This window comes from Pagrus major, chromosome 19, assembly GCF_040436345.1.
Source record: "Pagrus major chromosome 19, Pma_NU_1.0".
NCBI lineage: Eukaryota > Metazoa > Chordata > Actinopteri > Spariformes > Sparidae > Pagrus > Pagrus major.
This window is the reverse complement of record NC_133233.1, coordinates 8,883,750-8,910,736: the sequence shown is the minus strand read 5'-3', so window position 1 is coordinate 8,910,736 and position 26,987 is coordinate 8,883,750. Positions and strand designations below refer to the sequence as shown.

At 41.8% G+C, this 26,987-nt stretch overlaps 1 protein-coding gene across 1 annotated transcript in view; it reads left to right on the top strand.

Moving 5' to 3' along the window:
- LOC141014502 (partitioning defective 3 homolog) overlaps positions 1 to 26,168 on the top strand; it is a 357,805-nt gene extending 331,637 nt beyond the window's left edge. Inside the window, exons 23-25 of the mRNA XM_073488320.1 lie at positions 7,253 to 7,373; positions 17,317 to 17,444; positions 22,446 to 26,168. Of these exons, the coding sequence (XP_073344421.1) occupies positions 7,253 to 7,373; positions 17,317 to 17,444; positions 22,446 to 22,875 (679 nt within the window). The 3' untranslated portion in view covers positions 22,876 to 26,168. The remainder of the gene's footprint in view (positions 1 to 7,252; positions 7,374 to 17,316; positions 17,445 to 22,445) is intronic.
- Positions 26,169 to 26,987: the final 819 nt, after the last annotated feature.

Here is a 26,987-nt window from a genome sequence, read left to right as displayed (position 1 = left end):
CAACGTGGTCCCTTTCGATGGTACACCTGTATTTTAGCAATCCCTCAAACAGAAGAATGAAATAGAGAGAAAGAAAGAAAAAAATGTTTATGACTCGTAGAGAAAAGTGGTTGTAGCACGTGTCCTTGGGGTAATAAAGTAAATTGTAGTAAAGAGGGGTGTGTGTCTCTGAAGAGACAAAGAGATAGCTGAAGAACTGTCTCTTTTCCTCATTTTCTGTGAACCGTGTTTTCTTAGTTGAAGGCCTTCTGTGGTTCCCTTCAGGGCAGAGCTGTTTCTCAATTTTTCACACTAGGGAAGAAAGAGATGAACGGTACACCAGGGGCCAGCTGTGCTGGACAGCCTGTTGGAGGGAGCAGCTCTACAGACGCTGCTTCTTTCCCTTGCTAATCAGAGCTCCACAAACCCCAGTCACGCCACCACCATGGGCGAGGCAGACATCCCAGATGATGGCCTCTTAAGACCCCCAAGGACCCCATATGGGCTGCTTTGGAGCCTGAAAGGAACCATGGAAACACATACACACACATTCACACCTAACTCAACAACAGCAACAGCCCCCATCAAGAAGTGGGGTTTTTAGCTGGCAAGGCGCCGCTGTCAGTGCATCAGTCACAGGAGGACATGGGTGAAGTCAGAGCCTAACAAATCCAGGGTATTATCAGGCCTTTGTCCAGCCTGCAGCTGTCACTTACCAGGCTAGTGGGAGAGGATGAGGGGGACAGAGGGGAATTCATGACCTATCCCTGTAACCACAGAGGAGGATTGAGGCATTCAGAGATAAAACATATGAGAAGAAAAAGAAAAATAGGAGAGACGAGGCAAGAGAAAAAAAAATATGACAATGTTTTTATGAAGATGGGAAAGAGAGTAAAGTGGAGAGAAAGAAATGCGGGGAGAGGGTTATATGCTTCAAATGCTTTCGTTTGATTGCAAGAATCATGGCAGAGTGGGCAATATATGCGGATTTCCTCTGAAGACTCTAAAAAAATGTTTTATCTTTGCCCCTCTCCCGTTCAAAAATGACCAGCGGTAATGCAGATCTAATCTTTTTCTATCATTGCGGTAGGTCCCAAAGGCTGTCCATCTCCCCCCAAAATGCCTCATCTTTCTGTCTTTGAAATAAATGAAAGTCCACGGGGCGATGGAATAAAGATGAGCTAAGCTTTTGACTTGATGCAAGATTGCCAAAGGGCCCAAACTTAAGAAGCCTGCCCCCTCATCTGCTGTGTGGAGATACTGGGGCCGGAGCAAGAAACCAGATAATCTGATAGAATTTCAATCAACAGTGATCAGATAAGAAATAACAGACCGTCTGATTTTAAAGTCAAACTGAAGACCTAACAGTTCAGCCTTTTTTCACTTTACTTGGAAATGAACAAGTCTGTGACAACTCTCAGAACTCCTGTCAAACTTCTCTATAAATGTTATCCCCAGGATTATACCCCTCTCGTTCTGATTGGCCAGGGCTGGCCACTGACCTTCGGTATGCTCATATGACCCATGTTACTCTCAGTGATTGGATTACTCCTTTATTGGCCAGTGGCAGTGTTTATAGGACATGCCGGGACTCAGTGTGGCTTTGATCCACCAACAGAAGCGATAGTGTGCGATAGTTTGCATCCTCGGACTAAGCCTTGTGGTGTGCGAGACATCTGCCAAATCCTCCCGGATCAAAGGATGACTATTACACAGACAGGCGTCCACATATCCCCAACTGCAGCTTTAGAGGGCTCATGACCCCTGTCAACAGATCAGGTTAAAAAACACAGGTGGGATGGGGGTCACACACATGCGTGCACTTAGAGATATGCACACCAGTGGCTGTTCGGTCTGCTGAAAAACAAAAGCGCTAAGAGATATGTTGCTACTGAAGTATTGTAAATTGTTATGGATAAAACTTGAAATGCACAATATGTCATTTCTGCTGCTAGAGGGTAGAGGTGGGTGCAGAGCCAGACCCTCTGGAGGAACAACCACCCGCTCTGATCTAGAGCCATTTATCGATGGGAGGAGAGCTCAGAGATAACATTTGGGATTAAAAAGTGGATTTTTCTTCACTACCATTAATCAACCTGGCTGCAGCAGCGATCCATGGGGGTGACCTCCATTGTCAGGTGTGTATGTACGGTAATGTTGACAGCCAACTGGAGCTGGAGGGGAAATGTACTTTACTTCATGAACTTAAAGTAACAGAGAGAAGAGTTCTGAGTTTAGTGAGAGGTTGACCTTCACTGAACGTAAACATTTGCTATCATACCACCAATATACACTAATTTGTGTGTTTGGGGGCATATAAACACTGTCACAAAAGATCAGTGAAACTTGCGCAAGTGACACCATTAAACAACCACCATGGGCAATAAAGTCTATCTGACGTGAGTAAGGGACAGATATTCACAGACAAGGTAATGTTTTAAAGTTTCATTCACATTATGTTCAGTCACGTTCACTGAAGTGATAGCGACAGGCAACCAAATGAAACACACTCTTACCTTGAGTAGACTTGGATCTCTCTCAGTTTGAATATTGTTGGAAACATCTGGGATAATGTAATAATGATTTGAATGCAGAAGTCTCTACATGTAAAAGTTTTAATCACAGAGCTATATTTATCTAAAATTCAACAATTTTAGCGCAATTTTTTGTTGTTTCTCTGTATTTTCATACGTCGACTAGTTTTATAATCCTCTCTTGAGAAGGGAGAGGATGAGGTGGAGCAGCAGGACAGGAAGGATTCTGTTGTAGTTCTGAGCCTGAATCCTTGCTGTTTGACCTGACGCTGCATGCCTGTGAATTCACAAGATCATCTCTCCTGATAAGCCTTCAGAATAAGCTTTCACCCAAGCTATAAACACAGCAGCGGTGTGACTTTACCAAATACAAGTGTCTGTAAAGTGAGGAGAAGAAGCAGGGAATTGGAGATAGAGTGTGTGTTGGCATCTTTGTTTCTACATCTATGTGGTGCCGTCTGTATTCCACGCGTATGTCTGCATTTCGGAGCGACATGGCCAACCTCAGAGGCCAAGTGCTGACATTTCAGTCTGCGAACACAGATGAATTTTGAGCAAATCTCATTATACAGGGTAGAATGAAGATGCTGGCTATGAAAATGCTGTGGCATGTGGATACTTCATCTCTCCCATGTTTTTTAATTACCTTACGTGCAGCATCCCATTTTTCATTGACTCACATTTGAAAAAAAAAAAGCTATTGGGAAAAAGAAAAAAAAAAACCTGCACTGGGACTAAGCCCTGCTAGCTCATGATCATGATACAGACAACCTGCCTGTACCCTTGAGTACACTTACACAACCTGTGACCTTTTTCCCTTATGCACAAACACATGGCTTATAGCAAACCGATGTGGAGCGCTCATTCATATTCCCTCATACACATGTATTGCTGGCTTAGGTGACACATTTATCCTAATTGCCGAAGTGGTCCGCTGACGTAAATTGCCACCAGTTTCCCACCCTGTCTTTTCTTGCTGCTCTTCAGGCCCATTACTGACGTTGATGTATTCACAGGGGAATTTATAAGCGGTGACACCTGATGCATCGGCAACGATCATGCTGACTAATTACACATTGAGGTGCCCAAGCATTGGGGAGCTCTCAGGGAAGGCAGCTGAATCCATCTTCTTTATGTGTGGAGACAGGGCTGCTGCTGGCTGTTCCAGTGATAGTGGGCAGCTGTAGGTGCCTCTGCTCTTCCCCAGCACAAAGCTTTCCAGCTCTTTTTTCTTGCTATATGAATATATTTACAATCGAAGAATTCCGTGTTTTTTAAGAATCCCATCATCATCTTGGTACCCCCCATGGTGGGTGGAGGACCAAGAGGAGAAGACCCTGCAGATAATCTAGAAATTGCACAGGCTTCCTTTGAACTGCCGTGACAAATTCACCCCTCGTTAAACCCAGCCCCACTCCCAGTCCCTGCGCGATGCAATTTCCATTTTGCGCTTTGCTGCCAGTTCTTTAATTTGCTGGAAATCTTGTCTTGGCTCATCTTCTGCCATTTCACTCCCCACCACTTCATCCACCACACACTGGAACAGAAATTTGGTAACATACATTATACTCTCTCGTAGGTTGATGCTTGAGTGGGTGATAGAAGGGCAATAGGTCTTACTGAGTTGAAAGTGTATATGGACTCAAGCAGTCTTGTTTATTGCTGTGGGTGTGGCCCTTTTTGTCAATCCCCAGCTGCTCCCTATAGTTCCTCTAGCCCATTGGTGCATGTTTTTGAGATGCTGATGCCAGCACTGACCCTCACTGGAGGGTCAAAGAGAAAAATTTATGAGGCTGTTTGTTTGGAGCCAGCCTTGTCTTCTCTTTGACCAGCCTCAGGGATTAAACTAATTGCATGCACTGGACTTCCTTGATCTGTTTGGTCTGTTTCCACCCTTTACAAGTCTTGTCAAACCTCTCTCTCCAGCAAGGATGATGACCTGCACTGTATTTCAACATATGTAGCATGCATACAGTAGGAAAATGCGAAGAATTGCAAATGTGTTTTATGTTTCTCAATTACATGGTGGGGTTTGTATGGTATAGCTTAAGCACAAACATTTTTTAGGTCCTGTCCACACATTCACAGGTATTTATAAGAACAAAGCTTTTTATATGCGTTTTGGCCTTTCATACACAAGTAATCATTGTTTTAGGTGACTGAAAATGAACTTTTTGAAAAACTCCTTCAAGGGTGAAGATATTCTGAAACTCCATTTATAGAGATTTTCTGAAAAGATGATGCAGACGCCCACGTTCGTTTGCTGTTTCGGTCTCATCAGTGCATTATTTGCAAATGTCTACTTGGATTATGTGTCATTATATTGTGGAGCATTTGAGTTTGTTATAGAGGTTGTATTGTCCATATCAGAAAGACACAAAATGATTTAAAAGTTATGATATAATTTAGAATAAAGTAATTTAAAAAGAGAGGTTAAAACAGCAATGACAATGTTTTACTAAAAATAGAATTATCCAGGGGGATTCTGTAAAGCGCAGTCATGTTTCACTGCCTCACCCTTTTTGTCCTGTTTTCAAGATAAATTGCCTTGGTATCAGCCCTTGTACCTGTAACACATATAATAGAATCTAAAAGTAAAAGTTAGTAAGAAGGTAACATTAAAGAGTCAACAGAAGTAAAAGAAGGAGAGACTAGTGAATGAAGTAAAGACAATGTATATGACAGCAGATAATATGTCATAATCCAGCAGGTGATATGTGATAATTACTCATGTGAGAAAATCTTTGGTGCGTAGACTCTACAGGGAGATTTTGTGATCGAAGTGTGTCTGCCCTGAGCAGCAGCAAGAAATATCCCCCACGGAGTCCAGACACTGGTGGTGGTGGCAGATGACTCTTCTGAGACAGATGACGCTGATGAAACGATTAAGCTGGTGAATCTGCGAAGATTCGGTGATGATGGGGCATGCACAAAACAGCAGCATGAAAGAACTGAAGGCAGAGAGACAATCGTATTTTTGAAAAAGACAGCAGAAAGATGATGGGCTAATGGTGAAGGTGTGTTGTGTGCTATTGGATGGATGTCTCCGGCTGATGTGAGCAGCTGATATCAATTGACAGCCCCAGATAATGACAGGCAATTATGAGCGACCATGTGTGAGAGGAATGAGTGACAGGATGGCATAAGAAATAAACTAAAGACTAAACATGCAGGAGAGTAGTCTTCCTTTCTGAACTTTCAATTTCAAAACACCCGTGTATGTGAGTATGTTAGAATGCATCTTCAAGTACAAATGCATCTTCATCATACAAACTTGTATGATACAAGAGAGCAACTTTGCAGGAATCACATCTTTAATGAGCCTTTTAAGTGTTGCCTTGCACATATATTCTATTCAGCTCTGTTGTTTATAGGCTACAATTAAGTAATTGAATGTCTTTTAACATGGTACATGCTATTTAAGGCAACCTCATGCAAATAAGAGAGGGAACATTGATTTTGTAATATGCAGTAATAGGAGGAATGCATCACCCCACACCCTAAAAGCATAAGCCAACTCACGCCCCGATGAGCCACTTAATTGCCCACATCCACATGAAAGGCTTAATGTACGCCCCTGCTCTCCCACACACATAAAGCTATAGGAATCAAATGGAGTATAACTAATACAATTGATTTTGATCAGGCAGTACGAACAACACGATAACGTGTCTCGCCAAGTGCTACTCAGGGGCACGCAACGAGATCCATTCATCCTTTATGAGCTGCTGTTTACTGTGCTTTTAATGAAGCTTGATTGGCAGCGTGTCCTAGTGCCCATTATCATCAGAAGGATGTGCTCATTCTTATCTGCAATTATCACCATAATTGCGCCCAGAATCCTCTGGGCCCAAATAAGCAATCACTTCCACTGCCGGTGTACCACCTGTAAGTGCTACTCAGGAGGACACACACAATGACAGGGTGACAGGTCCTAGCCGACTTAGTTTCTTTCCCTTTTCTCACATGCTTTTGATTAACCTTTCCCTTTTTCACACCATATCCTAGAACAGCCCTCCTACCTTTATCTCCCCTTCCTTCCCTTCACTCTATCAATCCCACTCCCTACACCCCCGAGCTCCCATCCTCTCTCAGCATAAATTCCTAACCTTTGGTCACTGTCATCCCTGTGGTATGCATAAATGCAGGCTTATTATCAAGCCGGTTGTCTCATCATAATTATGCGTTTTGTCGTGTGCTGCCTCTGTAGCTGGTGATAAAAGGAGAGCCTGATTAAGCTGAGGGAAGGCTATTGATTCCTATTGACAGGCCCCTCAAAGCCCCTTAATGAAGAGGATGTAAATGAGGGTTTTCCACAGTGTTTAACTGTGTACCATAAAAGGCCAACATTCTCCTGCAGTCTAAAAGGGACATGCATCACTTACAATGGTGCACGAGGGACACTTTCAGTTAAAGGGATGTTCAGGACAGATGAGACTGGAAGGAGGTCTGGTGGGAAGAAAAAAACACATAGAGATGTCAATCAGGTATGCGAAAGGGAATCATGACATGTCAGATCAAGGGATCCTCAACAGAGTTTAGAGGGGTGTTAGGGTTCTCATATGAATAATTGAAATATGAGAAAGCATCACTGACATAATGCTAGCTAGAGTAATGTACCAGGAGTTATTTCTGAGTCAGTTCTTGCTGAAAAATTCCCTCCAAATATCCATGAGTGTGCTTTCTGGATTCAACACAACTAGTCCCACCATCTCACCTCCTCTTTGTCTCTTTACCAGCAGTGAGATGACCCCCAGTAACCACGACCGGATACGAAGGCTGAGGCACGAGTTCCAGCAGGCCAAGCAGGAGGAAGACCTCGAGGACCATCGGCACATCTACAGCTTAAACCAGCCCTGGGTGAGTGTTCGATAGGAGCCATCAGAGTGGCACTGAGCTGCACAGACACGGAAACATATGGTCCAAAATACCCTGGAATCAGAGCTGTTAGAGCGATTTCCCCTGATGCACCACTGAACACTGAGATTATCTCCAAAGCCACCAGCTGATTAATGGATTTCTTACACTCAAATAATTTTAACCCTGGACAGCCTGATCTGAAAGTTATTTCCTTGACTATCAACTACTGACACGATCTTACGACTACTCTGTAACACAGCATAATAATAGAAATATAATTGCTTTTAAAGCAACAAGCACTAACATATTACTAATTTAGTATTTCAGTATTACCACAAATGAAAATACCTTTTGTTATTGGTATTCACTTGATGATTTTAGCTATTTACCAGTTCATTTGATAAAATATACAGTTGATAAAAATATTACAGTAATTTTTTTTCTTTCTAACTGATGTTAGTGATACAAAGTGAGAAAACACAAACACTGAGCATAAATGCGATTTGTTTTCTGCAATCATTCCCAAGAGAGGGGAACCTACAGACTGCAATTAAGTGGAGTCATACATTCCTGCTCTACAATAATAACAATCTTACTTGTGAAACGAATGATAATTACTTTCAGTAGTCCATGGAAGTGCTTCAATCGCCTGACACTGTCATCCTTTTGTGGACGTCAGTGTTGTATGACTGCCAACTATCTGACTCGTGTCGATAAAACTTTAGGCTTTAGTCCCAACTTCTGCCAAATTTCTTTGACTAATTTCAAAATTCCAGGTCCAACCTTTGACCTGGAACTAATTGCTAATTACTCAACTCTGTCTGTGCCTTTTCTGTCATGGAAATGTGACACACTTATGGCAGGAAGGAGGAGAGGAAATGAACAAGGGAAACATTCCATGACAAGTGACTGTTCAGGACGTTGAGGAAAAGAAAGGGGAGAGAAATTGAGGACAGTGAGGCCCACTGTTCAGTTTAATTTTCATTAGACGTGATTAAAGGGATTTTTAAATTAATTTTTTTTTAAATTAAAATGTGTTTTTTAAGCCGTTCTCCTCTTCCATGATTGATCTATACTAAAAATGGGATTTCCTCATCTTAATTGGAAAAATGTAATCAAGTTAATTCCTTTGTTAATTCGTTCAGACTTGATCTCATATTACTTCCTGCTATGCATCAAAAGTTCAACTGGGCTTGGAGTTTAAGTAAAGAAACACTTTGCATCATCTTTCCACATACGTATTATATCACTGATCATTTCAGTAGCAGTCCCAAAATTTGTTTAACTCTAACTCATCTTTTTTTTTTATATTTGGCCAAACCGAACAAGTTAGAGGTCAAATATTTATATATTTTTTGCAGTGTAATAGCCTGAGACAGACAAAGTTGCGGTTGTGGAGGAATTGCCAGACCAAGCAGCGCTATTTTCTAAATTATGGGTCAGAATGTCAGACCTCGAAAGTTTAAATATTTGGCATCCAATTTTCTGGAGAATTATCAGTGTCAGGTTGTCAATTAAACTGGTTTGGAGTGGAGGTCTGATGTGACAGGGACTGTCTCGCCTTGCCTGCTGTTTTTTCTATCGTCTGAATGAGTTTGGGTTAGACGTAAAAGCAAACTTACAAGCACGCTTTATTTGCACTGGATTTCCTTCACTGTTAGTCCTACTGATGGGTGAGAAAAAGCACTAAACGTGGACATGTCCCTCCACTGTTTTCTTAATCTCTCTCTCTTCCCATTTCGCTGTCAAAATGAGTTGTTAACTGTTTGTTCAGCACTAAGCAGTCTCAGTTGGTCTCTCTGAGCCTCTGAGCTCCTAATTGCTTGTGATTGTTGACATTGTTGAGCATACCCCCTCTATTCCACTGGTAATAAGATATAAGGCCAGCCCTGGAGTATTGAAGTCTATTTTATTAGTTCTCTTTCATGTTATTTCAGTCCTGTGAACAAGGATTCACAATGGCAGAGCTTGTTAGGAAAGATACAGGCATACCCATGTTATGTTTTGACACTGATTAAAAGGAACACAAGGGAAGTCATGTCTTAGTGTCATTCAAAGCAGAATGGATATGGCTCTATTGGAAGTGGATGGGACTACCATTTTGATACAAAAACCAGGGAATCTGTGGATAGAAAAAGGGTAAAAATAGAGGTAAAAATATGAAGTGATACATGTGTGGATTGAAGCAAAAAGAAAGAAAAAGCCTTCATAGATGTACATGCTGACTTAAAAATACACCACAGAAATAAACTCTCATTCTTCGTTTGCGGTTTCTATTTTCACTGCCTATTTTCACACTGAAACTGAAAACTATTTAACTTTCTGATCCACAAAAATAACCTTGTGCCAGTATTCCATAGCGAAGTATGGCTATTTTTCTATACAGAAATTGATATCTTTTTAGTTTTTGCAGTGGATTTCTGCATGTGTCATTGCTGAATTTTGTCCACAGTGATTAAAGTGAAACCTCCGGGGCCTCCACTTTTTTAAAATCAAACCACTTGGTGAGCGTTACCAAGAAAAGGCAAGATGCCTGAGAAGGCAGTTAAATGCCAACCACATCAAAGTCTGCAGAAATGCACTTTGATGCACATCGTCCCTGAGCGCTCAAAATTACATCGTGATGACTTCCACACAAGAGTACAAGCCAGAACAGGAGCTGCTAGCTTCTTGAGGCATGTATGACTCAGTTTTATCAATTATACTATATATTTCTTACAAAAACAAATAGCAACAGCTCAGATCAGCTGCCTTACTTATCAAGATATTATGATTAAATAATACTGATGACCAGAAGTCATGGAAGTATAGATTTTCAAATTCCTATTTTTTCTAAGCATGTGAAGGAAGGAATAATGTCATTATGTCAAGATTACTATTGCCTTATCTCAGCCCAGTCACCAGAATAAAATGTTAGCAGTTAACATTCTGCACCACTGATACTACTTACCGGATACTTACCGTATTGACATGTCTACAAAACGAGGTGGAGGGGACAGTAGTGGAGTTACAGGCAACAAGACCAAGTCAGTGACCACGGTCAACTCTGAATTTCAGTATTTGGAAGTGTGAAACCGCTGAAAATGTTCACCAGGGACCACAGCGTTTCAACATTTGTGACACCACTTGATAGTTCTAAGGAGACCTGGGGACAGTTTCAAGCCTTAACAGCCAAAACATGATGTCCTCACCCTAACCAAGTGGGTTTTGTGCCTAAACCTAAGCACATAAGCACAACATTGTGACAAGAGAAGTTGCAAGATAAAAAAATATTAAAATTTGTTTTCTTATCTGTGGTTTTCGCAGAAACATACTTTGCCAACATTTATTCTGTAGATTGGGTTTCAACCATTATCTCGAGATAACAAATCTCATTTCCTCATTTTCAGAACGGGTAAAGTTGTATCATTATTTTGAGAAAACAAATTTCTCGAGAGTCTGGTTTATCATGAGAAAACGACTTCATAATATTCAAAAGAAATGGGTGCTCCACTCACTCATAAATAATAACATAACAACAACGTTTTCTTTTGATACATAACAGGTTGATTATCTCATTATCTCCAGATAAAAGAATATGTTTCCTTGAGATAAGTAGATTAATTAACTCAAAACAAGCTTTGTTATCATAAGATATGCAATAATTAATGTGATCCTGTGATACCAGCATTAAGAAAATAGTTGGACCAACTGCTGTTCTCCCCTTCCATGTTGGCTTGAAAGTAGAGAGAGGTTCACTTTTCACTCTGGACTTTGGATCAGCTGTTGACAAAACAGTTTCATTTTAAATATCATATAGTACCTGGTTGGGCGCTTTTAATCACATTGCATGATCTCCATCACAAAAAGTGTCTGCCCAATTTTCATGGAAATGTAGATGTTCAAATTAAAACATTTTAATGATTGAAAGCTGAACAAAAATTACCTGAAAAATGACTTAGAGGTGAGGCTATTTCCCGGTTTGGACCTAAAATAAAACTGGGCAGAAACTGTACTGTATTAAGCCCAATATTAGCCCCAAATTGTACACCCCCAAATATTTCATCTGCCATATTTGTTGTGGTTTGATGTGCATTTTTAGAGGGGTCACAATACCTGATTAATTGAATAAACAATCAATACTTTATTGCAATTGTCACTGGACAAAACCGACCAAGGGTTACAGTTCTGTTACCCAGTATCCTCTTACTCAGATAACAAACAAATTACCTTTTTAAAAATGTTTCAGTTTAGGATGAAAAAACAATAAATGTACAATGATCATGATAATGGTGTGCGGGAGGTGTGAGGCTCTTACACTGAGTCTGACCCCAGCTTGTCTCTGGAGTGTTGGAGACTGAGCTCAGGTATGTGTCCTGTGGACGCCTGTAACGACAATGCTGAGGTCAGTCCCTGAACCCCCGGCTCCTTCTTAATGGAATAATGACCAGGACACAAGAAGCCCTGTCTATCATGTAGCCCCCAAGCCAACACACACAATTAGAGCTGGCGGGTTTTTTCTCCCTCCCTCCCCGCTGCTCTGTGAGAGGGGATTTCCAGATGTTCATTATAAAGTGCTATGTATTTTCCAAAGAGTTGCCTTTTTTTTTTCTCTCGCTCTCTGTCTGCAGCAATAAAATCAATTTGTGCTGTTGGGTTTGTGCGTCAATGAGCATGACCACACAGAAGAGTGTGAGCGCCATGCTGATACTTTGGATCAAACGCACAAACAGCAGCTTGTAAAGCCTTTATTTATGTGAATTCTTTTGATTTTATTATCACTCTATCTCCCGCTACTAGGGTACATGTGTCTGCAAGCATTTGTTGTGTTTATGCAAACTGAGGTTCCTCTGAGTAAAGTGTTTTCATGTTAGAAAATATTAGTTGGACACAATCGAACACTCACTATGTGATCATGTGAAGATAATAACTCGTAAAGCCACTTTTAGCCACTGTCACTTGACTCCCCAGGGCCTACGGGTTAGAGTTATATCAACATAGCTCGGTACCATGAAAGAGTGCAATCAGGCCCCTAGGAAGAGCCACAGGCTTTAAAGCCAATTTGACATAGTGGCCAAATGTCACGTGAAGATGGCCCAAAAAAACTTTTTTCCTAGAGGCTTACATTATGAAAGAAGCTGAAGTAAATCGGTGGATAATAGAGCTGTGACGAGATCTCGTGCCACAACATCTCGCGATATTAAAACAGAGGCAAAGCAGCAGCCAGCATGACGGAGTCTGATGTTGAACTCAAAATTAGCATTAGATGCCCCCGCCACTTTTAAATCATTTGTATGGCAGCGTTTTGGATACCCGGTGGAAACTATTAATGGTGACAGAGTGAGAAACAAGACACGAACAATATCTAGCACTGTAAGAAAATAGTGCCATACACCGCGGCTAACACGAGCACTATGCAAATACACCTACGGAACCACCACAGCTCTTTACTAAAATCATACGTGCCTGTGAATAAAACACTGAAAGGCCAGACAACGCTGACAAATGCCTGGAAAATGGTAAATGTTGTAATGTAGACTCGCCCACTTTTCGAGTCCCACACAGGGGCAAACATAGCCAAAGTTTTACAAGCAGCTGTCTCTGCGAGCTTAAAAGGCCAAACCATGGCATCGCAATTGTGACTGTCAATGCGCGTAATAGCCTAGAATATTTTAGGCTGGGCAGTGTACTTGTAGCCAGCTCTTAGCTGTGTTCTTCTGTGCTTAAAGAAAAAAATGGAAAAAAATGGAGAGAAGCCAGTCAGTTGAGTTTGTGGCTAAACATTTTACAGTGCGTCACATATTGTTTGTGTCGTTTACTGCATATGATAATTCATACTCAGTCAGAAAGTAGAACTGAAGTGACATTCATTACAAGACAATGACTAGTTAAAAACACATCAAAATGGACCTGCATTGTTTTGCATTTTGTGACTTTCAATTAAATAAAACTTTTATTCCAGTCATATATTTCATCTTTGAAGTTTTCTTAAATATAGTGTTAAAATATTGTCTCGTCTTGTCTTGTGAGCTGAAATGTCACACCCCTAGTGGATATTTTTAAAAAAAATTTTGCATCATTACCCCCTGTAAAATGACTCAATTTGACGTTGGCCCCACCTCCCCAATCTCCCTTTGCCGGTCTCAGCAGCACAGAGGAAGGTACATTAGGCATGCAAGAGGATGTACATATCGACTATTATTTGCTTCAGTAACTAGCAGAGTTTGGAACGAGTGCGTGGTTTTCCCGCAGACTTGGGCTTCTTTTCAGGTGCTGAAGGTTAGGTAGACCTATTTTCATGCAAATGTGGTCTTGACTCTGGCTTTTGTCCCCAAAAGTGGCATAAGTTAGAACACACTCACAATCCTGCTCGCTGTCTATGAATGGGGTGATGTCGCTGTCTGCTCAGGACATCTTTACTCCACTATATCATCACAAGGTAGATTCCCTTTCCTCATGGTGCGTCTTGGACTCATGGATTTTCCTCTTGCTCTATGACAACTTTTTTACAGAATTTTCCAACCACAACTGGTTGTGTTTTGACCAAGCTTCTTCTCAGTTTACTCACGTATACTAATGCTAGCTGTCAATGCTCCGTGGTCTAATTACGGATAGTGCTTTTCAATGATGAACAGCAAGCATGGTTTACTGGTCTCACCATAAGTCACAATCACAAAGATAACTTCTAGCTTGTTGGGAGTGTGAAATAGATTTGTTCATAGCGAATACAATATTGTGTCTCACAGATTGTATGCAGCCCTTCCAACAAGCTTTTATTGTGCACTCAGTTTACTTACCACACTGTATGGGTTCACAGATAAGATAGAGAACAGAGGGCTTACCTTTCCTCATGCCGACATTGTAATATATTTCAGCACTATTACCCCACAGATTCTTCCACACAGATATCTTCTCCGTAAAAAAAAAAGTAACATTTTGTTCTGCCATTTGTGCCTGCTTTGGAGTCCTTAAGTGGTAACAAAGCCCACTTCCCCTTCACCATGGTCCAGGGACTGGGAAATGGCAGACCACAGTGCTTGCTCCCAGATGGATACTCCACCCGGAGCTACACACTCCGGCGACCACAAATGGACTGGGTTTTCTTATAATAAATTGGCGGAACTGGGTCGTGCAAGGACTTTATGAGAGAATCATTATCCAACTGGGCTTTTTTCAGGTCTTTCTGTCCATTAGCAACTCAAATGTCTTCCATATGCGTGTTTGTGTACAGCACGGCTGTGCTCTTAAAACTGTTCCGTATGTGGTGTGCTACAAACATAGCATCATGAGGTGTGTGGGCAGCAAGGCCATATGTTAGTGCTGACCCAACACAGCAACCTGCTTTGATATTACTGAAAGGTCTGTGACCAGCTCTGAACCAAGAAACATTACACCTCGGCTGTCTCTTTTAAGGCTCAACTCCTTTCCAGCTGCTTTCCCGGTCTTGTATTTTTGATAGCTGCAAATAATTTTCATAATTACGTCCCCCTGGCTCACTGTCTGTGAATGCTCTTATGTTTAAACAGGTGGAGAATGATTTTTTCTCCCTCCTTTGTCTATGACACCACCAAGGAAACAAGGGAGAGATAAAAGCGTGCCGTATTGACATCATTTTTTCACATTATTGGATAAAAACGAACACCGACGTCCCTTTGATTTGATTTCATCAAATGTCATGTTTTATATGGCATTGTATTCCAGCCCTAACATGGAATAATCTGATTCTCCTTCCCTGGATAATACCATTACACTGACTGATTTTCTCTCCTGGCTATTTCTCATGCATTTCTCTTGGCATGGCGTCATCCACCTCAACCCCTTTAGTTTTAAACCGTAGCATCAAGCACCTCCGGATTCCTCACCACTTCCTTTAGAATCACATTAAAATCTTTGAGTGTGCGTGACTAATTATTTTCTCACCACTGCATTTGGTCCCAGTAAAAAGAATTTCTCCTTCGCCCTAACTGTTCATCTGATATTCGTTTATGTGCTCTGCACTTTGTGAACCGGGGAAACGTGCTGTTCCAGCAGAATCTGAAACATATGAGTAATCTTCACTTCACCCACGTGAAATACTATTATGTTTCTTTGGACTTGGAGGGCTTGAGAAAGGACTTGTTATTGATGCTGAGTGAAATGTAATTGCTCTGTTATTGCAGCTGTCCAAGTGAGGAGGAAAGCAGCCATTTCAAGAACGCAAGATGTTTCCAAGAAGACATTTTTGCTGACAGCCTTTCCATCTGAAAGACACCTTTACGCCATCAATCCATTCTATCACGTACTAATACCCCTCATACCACACACCCCGTAAAAACACAAACACAGGTTTTCGAAATTTAAGAAAATATCTTTCCAAGCTACCAAACACTGACACTTTAGAGGTTTTGTTTAGTTTTAAAACACAGCTGCCTGTAAAACAGTACAAAAACATTGGTCAATAGAAAAAAAGGTATGCCCCCACCTGCCCACCACGTTGCCATCCAGGCCTGATGAAAACTGACAATTGGTCAAGCCACACTTGCTACGCCTCCTCAGCTCGCCTCTGTTTAATTGGCTTGTCATGTTCTTTCATCAGCCAGCTCGTTAGCAGCACGCTAGTGTTGAGGGAGATGATATCTCCATGTCAACCCCGGCAGTGATCAGACAACAAACACACATACACACTGGCACAGGTTAGCGGTGTGTAGTCAAGTCACACGCAAAATATATGAAATGTAGTGACTGGTGGTACTCATCTATAATTTATGTCTTCAGCATGTTAGTAGTGCTTACTTAGTGCAAGAATACACAGCATAGGTTTAATATTTTTTTTATTGTGATGTCTGCCTGTTTAGTAAAAAGGTAATCTCCCCGTGCTGTTTTGGACAAGTCCTCAAAGAAACCCTCACTTTTTCAACCATCTTTTCATTTTTCCAGAAAAATATCCTCTCATCTGGGTCAAAATATATATCAGATTAGATCTGTTGTGGCTTCCACTTTTTATAGCCTTGCGTTCCATGAAAGTGATAGTTTGGTGTTGGGTTTTATGAGGAACTCCCTAGTCAGTGTATTACCTGCAGTAGATGACCGTCAGCTCTCCCCCTGTGTGGAAAAGCAACGCCGGTGGGATGCAGGGCATTGTGCTGCTGTAAACCGGACCAGACGTATTTTAGCCACCTAAAAAATATATGTCCATTTAAGTGTACACTATGTTTTTAACATCTTTGGGGCTTTACGTTGCTGTCAAACCGCCATTCCCTTCGGCACTACATTCCCTCAGCGGTACAACGTCCGTATTCTTACGCAAAAAGCACAGGTGTGTGTGTGTTTGGCGTAATAAGGTGCAGGGTAGGTACAGACGCTTAAACAGATACATAACTTATGGTTATATGGGAGGTGGGACTTATTTTAGGTGGCTAAAACACGTCTTGTTGCTTGTCCAGTTTACAGTGGCACAATGCCCTGCTTCCTACCAGCGCTACTCGATGCTTCTCCACACAGGGAGAGAGCTGAGGGCCATCTTCTGCAGGTAACACACCGACGAGGGATAAGTAATTCATGCAACCCCACATCAAGAGACCTGAACCATCACTACAGGAATCTCTGCTGTCTAGCAGTCTAGTAAACCAAGGATTTATAAATGATAGAAAGATCATATGTGGGTGAATTGTTCCATTAAAAACAATATCAGTGGACTTCATCCATTGGCACATTTCCTGTTGCCATCCTGGAATAACACCTACTAACTACCTGTCCCCTGAGGGCAGCCTAACACATTTTGTCAAGCCACCCGTTGTGCTGAGGGAAAATATTCCATCAGCTAAGTGTGTGAGTGTGTGTGTGTGTGTGTGTGTGTTTTCTCTATTTTCAGATTTGTGTAAACACTGTGTGCAGAGACAGGAATGTGAACATTTTTCCTCTACTTGTTTCTATGTCACTGGGTCTTAACTGTGTGTGTCTTGACTTGTGTAACTGCATGTTGCAGGTGAGCAATGGGACAGAGACACCGAGTGGACGCCATTCAGTAACAGTTGACAATCAGGTCCAGAAACAGCAGCAAGAGGACAGAGATGGTTTCCAGCAAGCACAGAGACAGTACAGCTCCCTTCCGCGGTGAGACATCCCTCGCCTAGTCCTTTCTCTCTTCCATCTGTCTGTTCATCTATCTGTCTGTCTCTCTCTCTCCCTCCCCTCTCTGTGACTTATCACGTCCTTCCTGCCCTTTCTAGACCTCTTCATTTGACTTTTTCGATTTCCATCCATTTCTTTCCCTCATATTTGTGCCCTTGCCCTTTTTTCTCTACACTTTCTAAAGCGCCTCTCTTTGACTACAAAGTGAATCACCACAAAGCCACTTCCAATACATCTCCAGCCTTTTAAATGATTCTTAGCTAAACTCTTTGAATGAAGTCATTTAATATAACCCCCTGGAATGATTTGAATGATATTTAACTTCATTAAATCAATGTTGACCCTGAAGAAGCAGTGACTTTGCCCCCCCCCCAACAACACTTCCCTTATCCAATATCATGTTTTAAAGGAATTCTCTCTTTGGCAGTAGTAGTTCAGAGCTGCAACTGCTGCTCTTCATCTCCTCCCTCTCTTCCTGTTTCAATTCGTTTGCATATTTGTCAAAGAGATGCCAATAAAGCTTAGCTTATCTTACATCTCGAGGCGTTTGGTTTAATATCTGTATTTGCATTTTCTGCCTTCACCCTGTGTGTGTTCTGCGCCTGTACCAATCCTCTGAAGCTCTGTCTGTTGGAAAATGTCCATATTTTTAAACCTTAAAGAGGAATAATACAAATTCTACACTTGACTGACACAGTGATTTAAAGTTAGTAATGAAATAAACAATATTTCCTCTTCATTGTTTAATATTTCCACATTGAAACCAATCCAATGTGAGTTTTTTTGTATGATGAAACGTTCATTATGCTCAGTTGAAGGTGAAGTCAGAGTGAAGTCTGATTTATTTTGGTTCTGCTGCCTTGCCAGTTTAAACAAAGACAGAACACATTAAGTGTGTATATGTGTGTGCGTGTGGTCTTACATTTCCTTGGCCAGTGGAACTCTGCTCTCGTGTGATTTCAGTCTCTCCCTACACAAACAGCAATCATTTCTTCGTAGCATTCTCTTTTGCTCTGCTCTCTCTGAACAGTCACAGTCAGGTAGATTAGGAAATGTTCCCGTCTATGGCTATGGATTTGCGGTCCACATGGACGTATAATCAATGTGGTCGGTATGAGCCAGAGACCGATCTATGCATTCCCTTCATAGGTGTTATCTGCTGGGATCTCATGTGATGTGACAGTTGCCTCCAGCCCTCCCCTCTCAGAGAGCTCCTTCTCTTGGGAAAGTTTGTCCGGCTGACAAAAAAGCCGGGCGAGGATGGCCTTTGATATGCATTCCTCTCATAATCTCATAGCGTCTTTTAGCAAAGAGTCGCATGAGCTCAGGCTTGACGTTTGACCCCAGCTGAGGCTTTTCAGAGCTTGTGTCTCGACATGGCTCCTCATTAAAGAGCTAAAGTCTTACATTCCCAGATTAATAACCACAATTCCCCCTAACTCCAGCTACTCTCTTTTGGAGCCCCTTCATCCTGTCCGTCCCTTCCTAAACAGGAAGCTTGAGCAGTCAGCCATTCAATCCAAAGGGGACCAAAAAAAAAAACCTCCTTCCCAAAGAGCTTCCAGAAGAAGCCACGGTGGCTGGTTATCTGATGACGGCCAGGCTTAGCTCGCTTAGTCTGGGATGTAAGGATTGGAGGGAGCACTAATGAATGCTTGTTGTCGGAGCAGGATTAGCGATGACAGGCAGTGGAGGGCGAGAGGGGCTGGGAGAGCAACGAGTGTGTTAGTAGGAAAGAGAGACTGCTGATTAGCCTGAAAGAGATGCACTTGAACACAAAAAGACACACAAACACACACACACACACACACACACACACACACACACACATGTGGTCAAGATAAGGTTCTTAACTGTGGCCTGAGTGAGTTGCCAGGAGCTCACCCATCCACTCATGCAGCTCTTGGATTCCTCAGCCAAATCAACATTGTTCCACGCTATAAAAAATATAAAAAAACATTATTCCAGGTTTGCAGACAATCTATTTGTACAATAAAGTAATGATTGTTCCATTGCCCATAGCATGCATTTGTTTGTTTTCTTCCTTAATCATTTTGGTCCTCTGCATGTGTATGTATGCTTTCTCCTCCTCCTCATAAACTCTGATTCCTCCCAGCTGTTATAAAGAAACACACAGCAGCCACAAATGTTTCTACGAGCCAACTTCCTGGCTTTGTTTGTTATGTTCTGTCGCTCTAAATTTACCCCACTCTTCGGTATGATGTATTTTCCCATCCCCTCCCTTTCTTTTTTTTTTTTTAAATGTAACTGATCTACTTTGTGACATATTCTGGCGCAGGAGCAGAGGTGATAAGAGAACAAGCTCCCCTGACGCATCAATCATGGTTACATTCCTGTGGAACGGTGCCATATCTGCTCCCTTCTCATCGCCACAGAAGACTTTCCACCTAAATCTCCCTTCTCCTCTTATCTACTTTATAAACTTAAAGGTCATTCTGGAAACACAGATCACTGCCTTGTGCAACAGGCATCTGGGGGTTTCTAAATACGAGACTGCTTCATGAGCAGTGCTGGCTGCTCTGTACGCCAAGCCAGGGTGTAAATGCATGGCGGCTCGCCCAGACAGCAAAACCCAGATATGGAGCATGTGGTGGGGCTTTCTCTGCAGTCTGTCCCTACATCTGCCCCGCCACCAATTACCCTCATACTTACACATGCTCTACATGCATGCACACACGTACACAGAGCAAAACAAGCACTAATGTATTTTTGTTGGACAAGCACAGTACACAGATACATACACACATTGCCCATGCATCTATACTCTAAATGTAGACCTAAGCTCACAAAAGGCCCAGAAACTCACATCACATCACAGTGCCAAGTGCTTCAGCTCTTAGCCTCCCCGGAGATATTGTGGACCACAAAAGCATCCGTTAGTCAAGGAATTCTGGGACACTCGATCAAAATTTGTTTGAACATGAAGAGAGAGAGTTGAATGATAGGAAAGATAAAAGAAAAAACGTGGTTTGTTTGTGTTTTGCTGTTTTTTAAAATTCAATTGCTTGAAATTTATGCTTGACACAGGAAATGGAACTCCTTAGAAATACGCCACAGATATGTACATTACAGTATGTATCAAACCCTAACCCTAACATCAGCTAACCTCTTTAGAAGCCCACACTGAAGTCACAGGGGGGACAGGGGGTCTGGACCCCTTTTTCCCCCTCAAGAGCCAATATCATTGTAAACATATAATTTGAAATGGTCATAATAATATGCATAAAAAAAACAACTTAATATTTAACAATATATTTTTAAATTTTTAAATATTGGTTCCCCCCTTTATATGCCTCACAGTGGTTTGGTCCACTGCCCACCAACCCGCACTTCCATACACATTAGCACTGGCTCAGTACAAGTAACTGTGGCGCAGTATCTGGTAAGTACAGTGAGTAGCTACTTTGGAAAAGTTCACTAAAACAAAGGATTTGTTTGTTCAGTCCATTACCTCATGGCTGAACCATGTGAGTCAATACAGCCACAATATTGACACTTGGCAGCGGCATCTGTTACAAGCTGGTACAACCATTAAGTTATTTACTTTTCAATTATCTAGTATACTTTAATAGTAGTCATTAGCGATTCATAATGCAACAGTACTTTTAGCGGCACCTTTGGTGTCCCCTTGTCAATTTTTTTTTGTAAATTGTCCCCCCAACAGTGAAATTAAATATCCGCCCTTGTTCACGTAAGTGGATATGATTTTTATAGATGTACTTTAATGAAAATAGGTTACCAAGTCTTTCTTCAACTTCCTTAACAATGTTGTCATGATCAAGAATCACCACCACTATCAGGAACCTCAAGGTGGAAACAAAAGCAGCCAATCATAGTTCTTACCTTCACCTTTTTTCCTGCCATGCACCATTGCAGTACATACAAAAAAATGAATCAAGGTTCAGGGTAGAATTTCCATCCATATACAATACCAATTTAACACGGTTTCAGTTTTAGAAAAAACAAAATATTTTCTCAGAAACACAAATTCTTTGAACAATAAATAGCCTATTCTGCCTTTTGTTCCTGTCAGCCTCTCTGGAATGAGACTCAGCCAGATAAGAAATGCAAGCTGTTTGGCCTAAAAGCATGCTGGGCCCCCGTCTCCCTCTGTAGCCTTGTGTGCTGTAGACTCAAAAGCCTTTTAAGCGCACAGCGGGTCAGTGAGGTGTGAATGAGATTTCTCTTAGCACCCCTGACGCAAAAGACACTGTCACTGGTCTTCCATCGCACTGTGGCCTTAATGGATCCTAATAATGGAGGAGCAGTCTTGACACTTCAGCCAAAAACCTGGCAGTTCCCAATGATGGCTTTCCGGGGTAAATTCCTGGAAAGGGGAGCATGTGTGGCGGAAGGAATGCACGTGTGTTTGTTTGTTTTTTTGTATGGGAGATTATATGTGTGTATCTCGCACTGTCCTGTCAGTGGAGGGGCTGGCAGGCAGACTGAAGATGAGTAGAGGGCGGATAACGCCGTGAGGCCCGCCATTACTCTGTCTGTGCTGTAAGTGCACCCGTCTGCATCTCCAAAAAGGAGTTAAATGGATGAAAGCAGCCATTTTTCTCAGGGAGGTTTTAACATTTGTGTTTGGTTACAATGTGGAGCTAATAGTCCTGTGGGCGTTTCAGGCTTCCCTCATTTGTTTCCTGCCTCTTGCATGTCTCGGTCTTTATGTCGCAGGATTCTGTGTAATCATGCAGCAGATCCCTCTTGCTTTTTGTATTTTATATCAATGCTGCTACCACGTCCCCCTTTTAATCTCGCAAAATGTGAAAATGGCCACATTCTCTGCTGAAGTGCAGTTTCTTTTGAATTCTCCTTCAATGGTTCTGACCCAGGGGCAGCTACAGAAAAAAGCAGAGTTTCCTGCGATCATCCTCTGTTCCCTTTAGATTCAGCCGCTGTTAAAGATGACTCACTCAAACGCACAATTGACCTCTCTACCTGTCTCTGTATGTTTAGGCAACCTCGTAAGAACCCCAGCACGGCGTCCATGGACTCATGGGAAAAGGTGTACACACCAGCAGAGGGATTGCAGACATCCAAGGAGAACCCTCGCTACTCCGGCGGCCAGGGATCACGAAACGGCTACCTGGGAACGTCCAACTTCAACGCCCGTGTCCTCTTAGAGACTCAGGAGTTGCTGAGGCAGGAGCAGAGACGCAAAGAGCAGGAGGCCAACAAGGCCAGACCACCTCCTGCACAGGAACCCCCCAGTGGCAGCACCTACGCTCACAACAGAGAGCACACTCAGGCCCCAAGCCCGGCACCAGTGCAAGCCCCACCTCAGTCCAAGGGCCCCTACAGACAAGACGTACCCCCATCACCTTCTCAGATCGCCAAGCTCAGCAGACATCAGGGATCGGAGAAAGGGAGGCTGTTTTACTCCTGAGACTGTAACAAGGAACTGACTTAGACTGATTCTGTGGAGCAATAACAGGGAAAAATACAAAGAGGGCAATGAGTCTGTTTTTAATAAAATGCTGAGATTTTTATGGGACTGTTGATAAAAACTATTAATATTTAAAAAATAAGATTTTTTATAATGACATGAACAATAATCATTTTTGGTTATATCAAAAAGAAATGATTTAAGGTATTTTACTGTCCAGCATCATGATCATCAAACTGTGTATAAGTGCCTTCTAGTCCTTTGATTGTCCCCCGCCTGTAGGCATCAACCCTATTTGTTTGTCTCATGATCTGCACTCTTGATTCATCCATCAGATACATACAGAAGAGCAGATATCACAGTTGAGTAACCCCAAGCAAAAGTCACAGCCCGGGCACGTTTTTGTTGTGTCAATACCACTCTTGAGTGAATGAGGCTTATTTTTGCCGTTCATGGGAACTTTGCGGAGCAGTATGTGTTTGTGTGAGTGTGTGTGCTCGTACGTGTGTGTGAGTGCTGGCAGGAGTTGGCATATGTTGACAGAGTGTGGAGGTAAAGCAGCTTGTGTGAACTGTGGAGTTAGAGCTTGGGTTTTGGGCATGACCCCCCCCCCCCCAGTTCAGTGAAATGTCCCTTTTGGTTTCAGATACAGCTCTTATACAGAGTGTGTGTCCTCCTTCCAGCCCCCTCTTGTATTCAATATGATAATCCTGAATTCTCTCATCCTCTGCTGGCTGCTTTATCTCCATTTCTTTCCCTTCACATTGTCACCCTCACCATACGGCACTCTCAGTGGTGGAAAACAGCTTTAGATCTTCTTTATTCCAACCCCAGAGAATGCAGCAGTATAAATGGGGTCAGGTCTGGGTTATTAATTAATGTACATCATTAAAAATGAATGGGCCCCTTTATGTTTATGTGTGTATGTTGTCATGTATGGTAAGAAGGAAGAAAACAGCGACATTGCTGGCACGGCTCTGGCCTCAGTCCCGCCTTTAATGATTTGGCTGTAACCGAAGCCTGTTGGCCCAGAGGTGTCGGAGTTGTTCCTCGCTGAATATTTCATCAGCATGGTTTACACGGGAAACCACATCGCCTCTGCAGCGGGTGGCCTCAGTGTGGCTCTGCCGACTCATTGACCCAATACAATAGAGCTGATTTTGTTTTCCGTTCATGATTATGTCCATTGGTAGAAAACCAATTGGGAGCTTTTCAGTCATTAAATCAATAATTAGTTGTGCATTTTGGTGTGTGTGACTCTATTTCTATTTCCGTCCCTGTGAGAACAAGAATTTGAGCTTTAGTTGTCATATTGAGGATTTTTTTTTTGCAATGTGAGGCTGTTTTTCCTCAAAAGGCCAATGGTAGGTTTCAGTTAAAATCAGGTTATGGATTAGTTATGTTAAGCAACAAGGTTAGAATGTGTTTATTGATAGAAGAGGTTTTAACCCTGACCCCAGTACATTTACATTAACTCAAGAATCAGATTACTCAGTGTCCCACAGTTACAATATGTGGCTGTTCAGCGATAGATATTTGGCTCTTCAAGGCTACTCTGGCTACACCTGTGCTGAATAAATCCTGACATAGCAAATATTTAACTCACATGACTAACCCGCTCCCCGAGAGAAGAGGAAGAAGAAACTGTTTTCATTGACGTCGTCTTCCTGGAAATTCCCATAAGATTACCATTCCCAGATTAATTTCCACATCCTCGTAGATGGCCAAGGTGGCTGGTTTTGTTCTTCATCATCTTCTTTGCAGTTTACTGGCAAACAACTGGTTTTTGTTTCCACTTCGTAACTCTACTTCCTCCACTCTGTTTATTACAACCATGCGTGCCTATACCACCAACCTCTGTCTGATGAAAGTCTGGTTTATTTTCTCCAAACCAGTTGATGGAAATGTGCCGTATTAGTTTTGTTTTTTTTATTTGTATGTTTTTCTTCCTTTAATGCGACATTACAAACGTTTGCTCCAAACTAGAAGGGAAGATGGCTAGTAAGTAAATGGGATTGCACTGCCGGAAGTTACAAGTGTGCAATGACATATTTGCAAGATGCATTTTTTTTACCTCTCACTGTGGTTTAAATTAAACCTTCATGTCACACACCTATCGTCAACTGTCATAAATAAGCAAATTTTCATAGATAAAGTATATCTGTTTATGTCCCAGTATTGGGCATTGGAATGAGTCCTGGGACCAGGATCTAGGATTAGGACTGGAATCAGGATTAAGAGAAAGGTCAATGGTTTCTATTAGCTATGAGGTGGTTAGAGTAAGTTAGAAGTAGTATCTGTCTGTGGTCCTCACAAGTGCTTAGAAAAAACTGTGTTCTCACACATACAAGGGTATTCAAAACACATTATTAGTATGTCTGTTCAAGTGTGCATTTGAGTGTGTGTAATGTGTAGGTGGACATGTGTTTTAAGTGTCTGTGAACGCTGCCAGTAACTGGATGCTCCAATATGTCTCTGAATATGTCTTGGCAGCCATATGAACCACTTGGCTGCTGAGTGGGAGAAGAGCAGAGGAGTAGGAGGGAGAGAAGATGGGAGGCCTGACCTTGCAGATGATTCAGTCAATGGAGTAATCACAACTATTCCTCTGAGTCTGCACTACAAACAGGAGGTTACCAACAGTGCTGTGCTCACTTTTGCTCTCTCGTTTTCTTCTTCATGTCTTCATTTGTCTCCTTCAAATGTCTTTAAGTTCCACACGTTGGTTTATTTTTTTTCTAGGGCAGAATAAGACTGGATCTGGTGTGTATGAGTGAAAATGGCTGTTTGTATGCGAGTGTGTGTGTGAGAGGGGCTTTAGCTCTGACACAGCAGCTGTTTTAACTGATGTTTCCATGAACTGGGGAGGGGGTTCAATTGCCTGCAATATCTTACGAGTTATTTTTCCTCCCTCATATGCAAATTTGATAATATCCCATAATGCACGTTTATTATCTGTGTTGTGTAATTAATGTTTGTGTGCCACCCCTGTGACACACAGATTCTTCCTGTAAAGCTATTGTTTCGGGGGATTTCTTTTTTTTTATCCTGGGAGAAATGAGAAATACATTGTTAATGTTTCATTGTGTTTTTATGACCATCCCTCATTGTGTTTTATTATCCACAATATGGTACTATGGTGGTAAAAAATGACTAATATGTAAGCACAGCGCAATTTTCCTTTTTACAACAGTGTATCATTAAGAAATGTTTCTGCCGTTCTCTGTACATACAATATAAACTTTTTTTTCAGTGAATAAATTGAGGGTAGTTTCAAATTCTTGTAACAATAATTTCCCTTGATTGTGCTGCTTTAACATTCACAGATCATTTCTCTACGTAATAACACACCAGTGAAATAAGATGCAGAATTGAAGTCAAGTAATGAATATCTCATTTCTTGCTGCTATGATGCTGCTGTTTTAAGGATGTGAATTCAAAATGAAACATGGCTTGTTGTTCTGGTCTTTTTCCCCATTACAATTAAAAATGTGGTGATTGCGTGTCACACATGTGTTTAGTTAAAATAAGAAGACACATTAAACAAAACTTGTCTGTAGTCATCTGGCGCCCAGATCCTTCCTCATGCCTTTTAAAGCTAAAAATAAAATAAAGTAATATAAGAATCAGGATTTTTCTAACATAACTGGATGACTGGTAAAAAAAAATGTGCCTCCCACATTTGTTGAAGCGGTAGTGAAAAAGTCAGATAAAAACACATCCTCCTTGTCTCTCCGTCTCTTTAATCTCCCCTCTTAATCGGTCACAGTCAAAGCCTGGCCTGGAGGTTTCGCCTTGAGCTGGCTCAACTTCTAATAACATCCTGAGATGACTTCTATGGTAATAAAGACAATAGTCAAATTTATGATGTTCAATTCCGAGGGGGAAAGGCATGTTTAAGAATTTGCTGGTGCTGGCTGTGCATCACAGAACTCCTGCCAAATCTGTCTCATCCTGAGGAAGGGAGAGGCCTTTGAAAGACTCCGTATGGTCCGAGTGGAAATATACTAGAAAGCACATGCATCAGGGATAAAGACACCCACTCATCTATATAACACCTTTGGGAATAAGGGTAAAAGTAAGGTGAAGAGGGAGAAGATAAACATGAACAT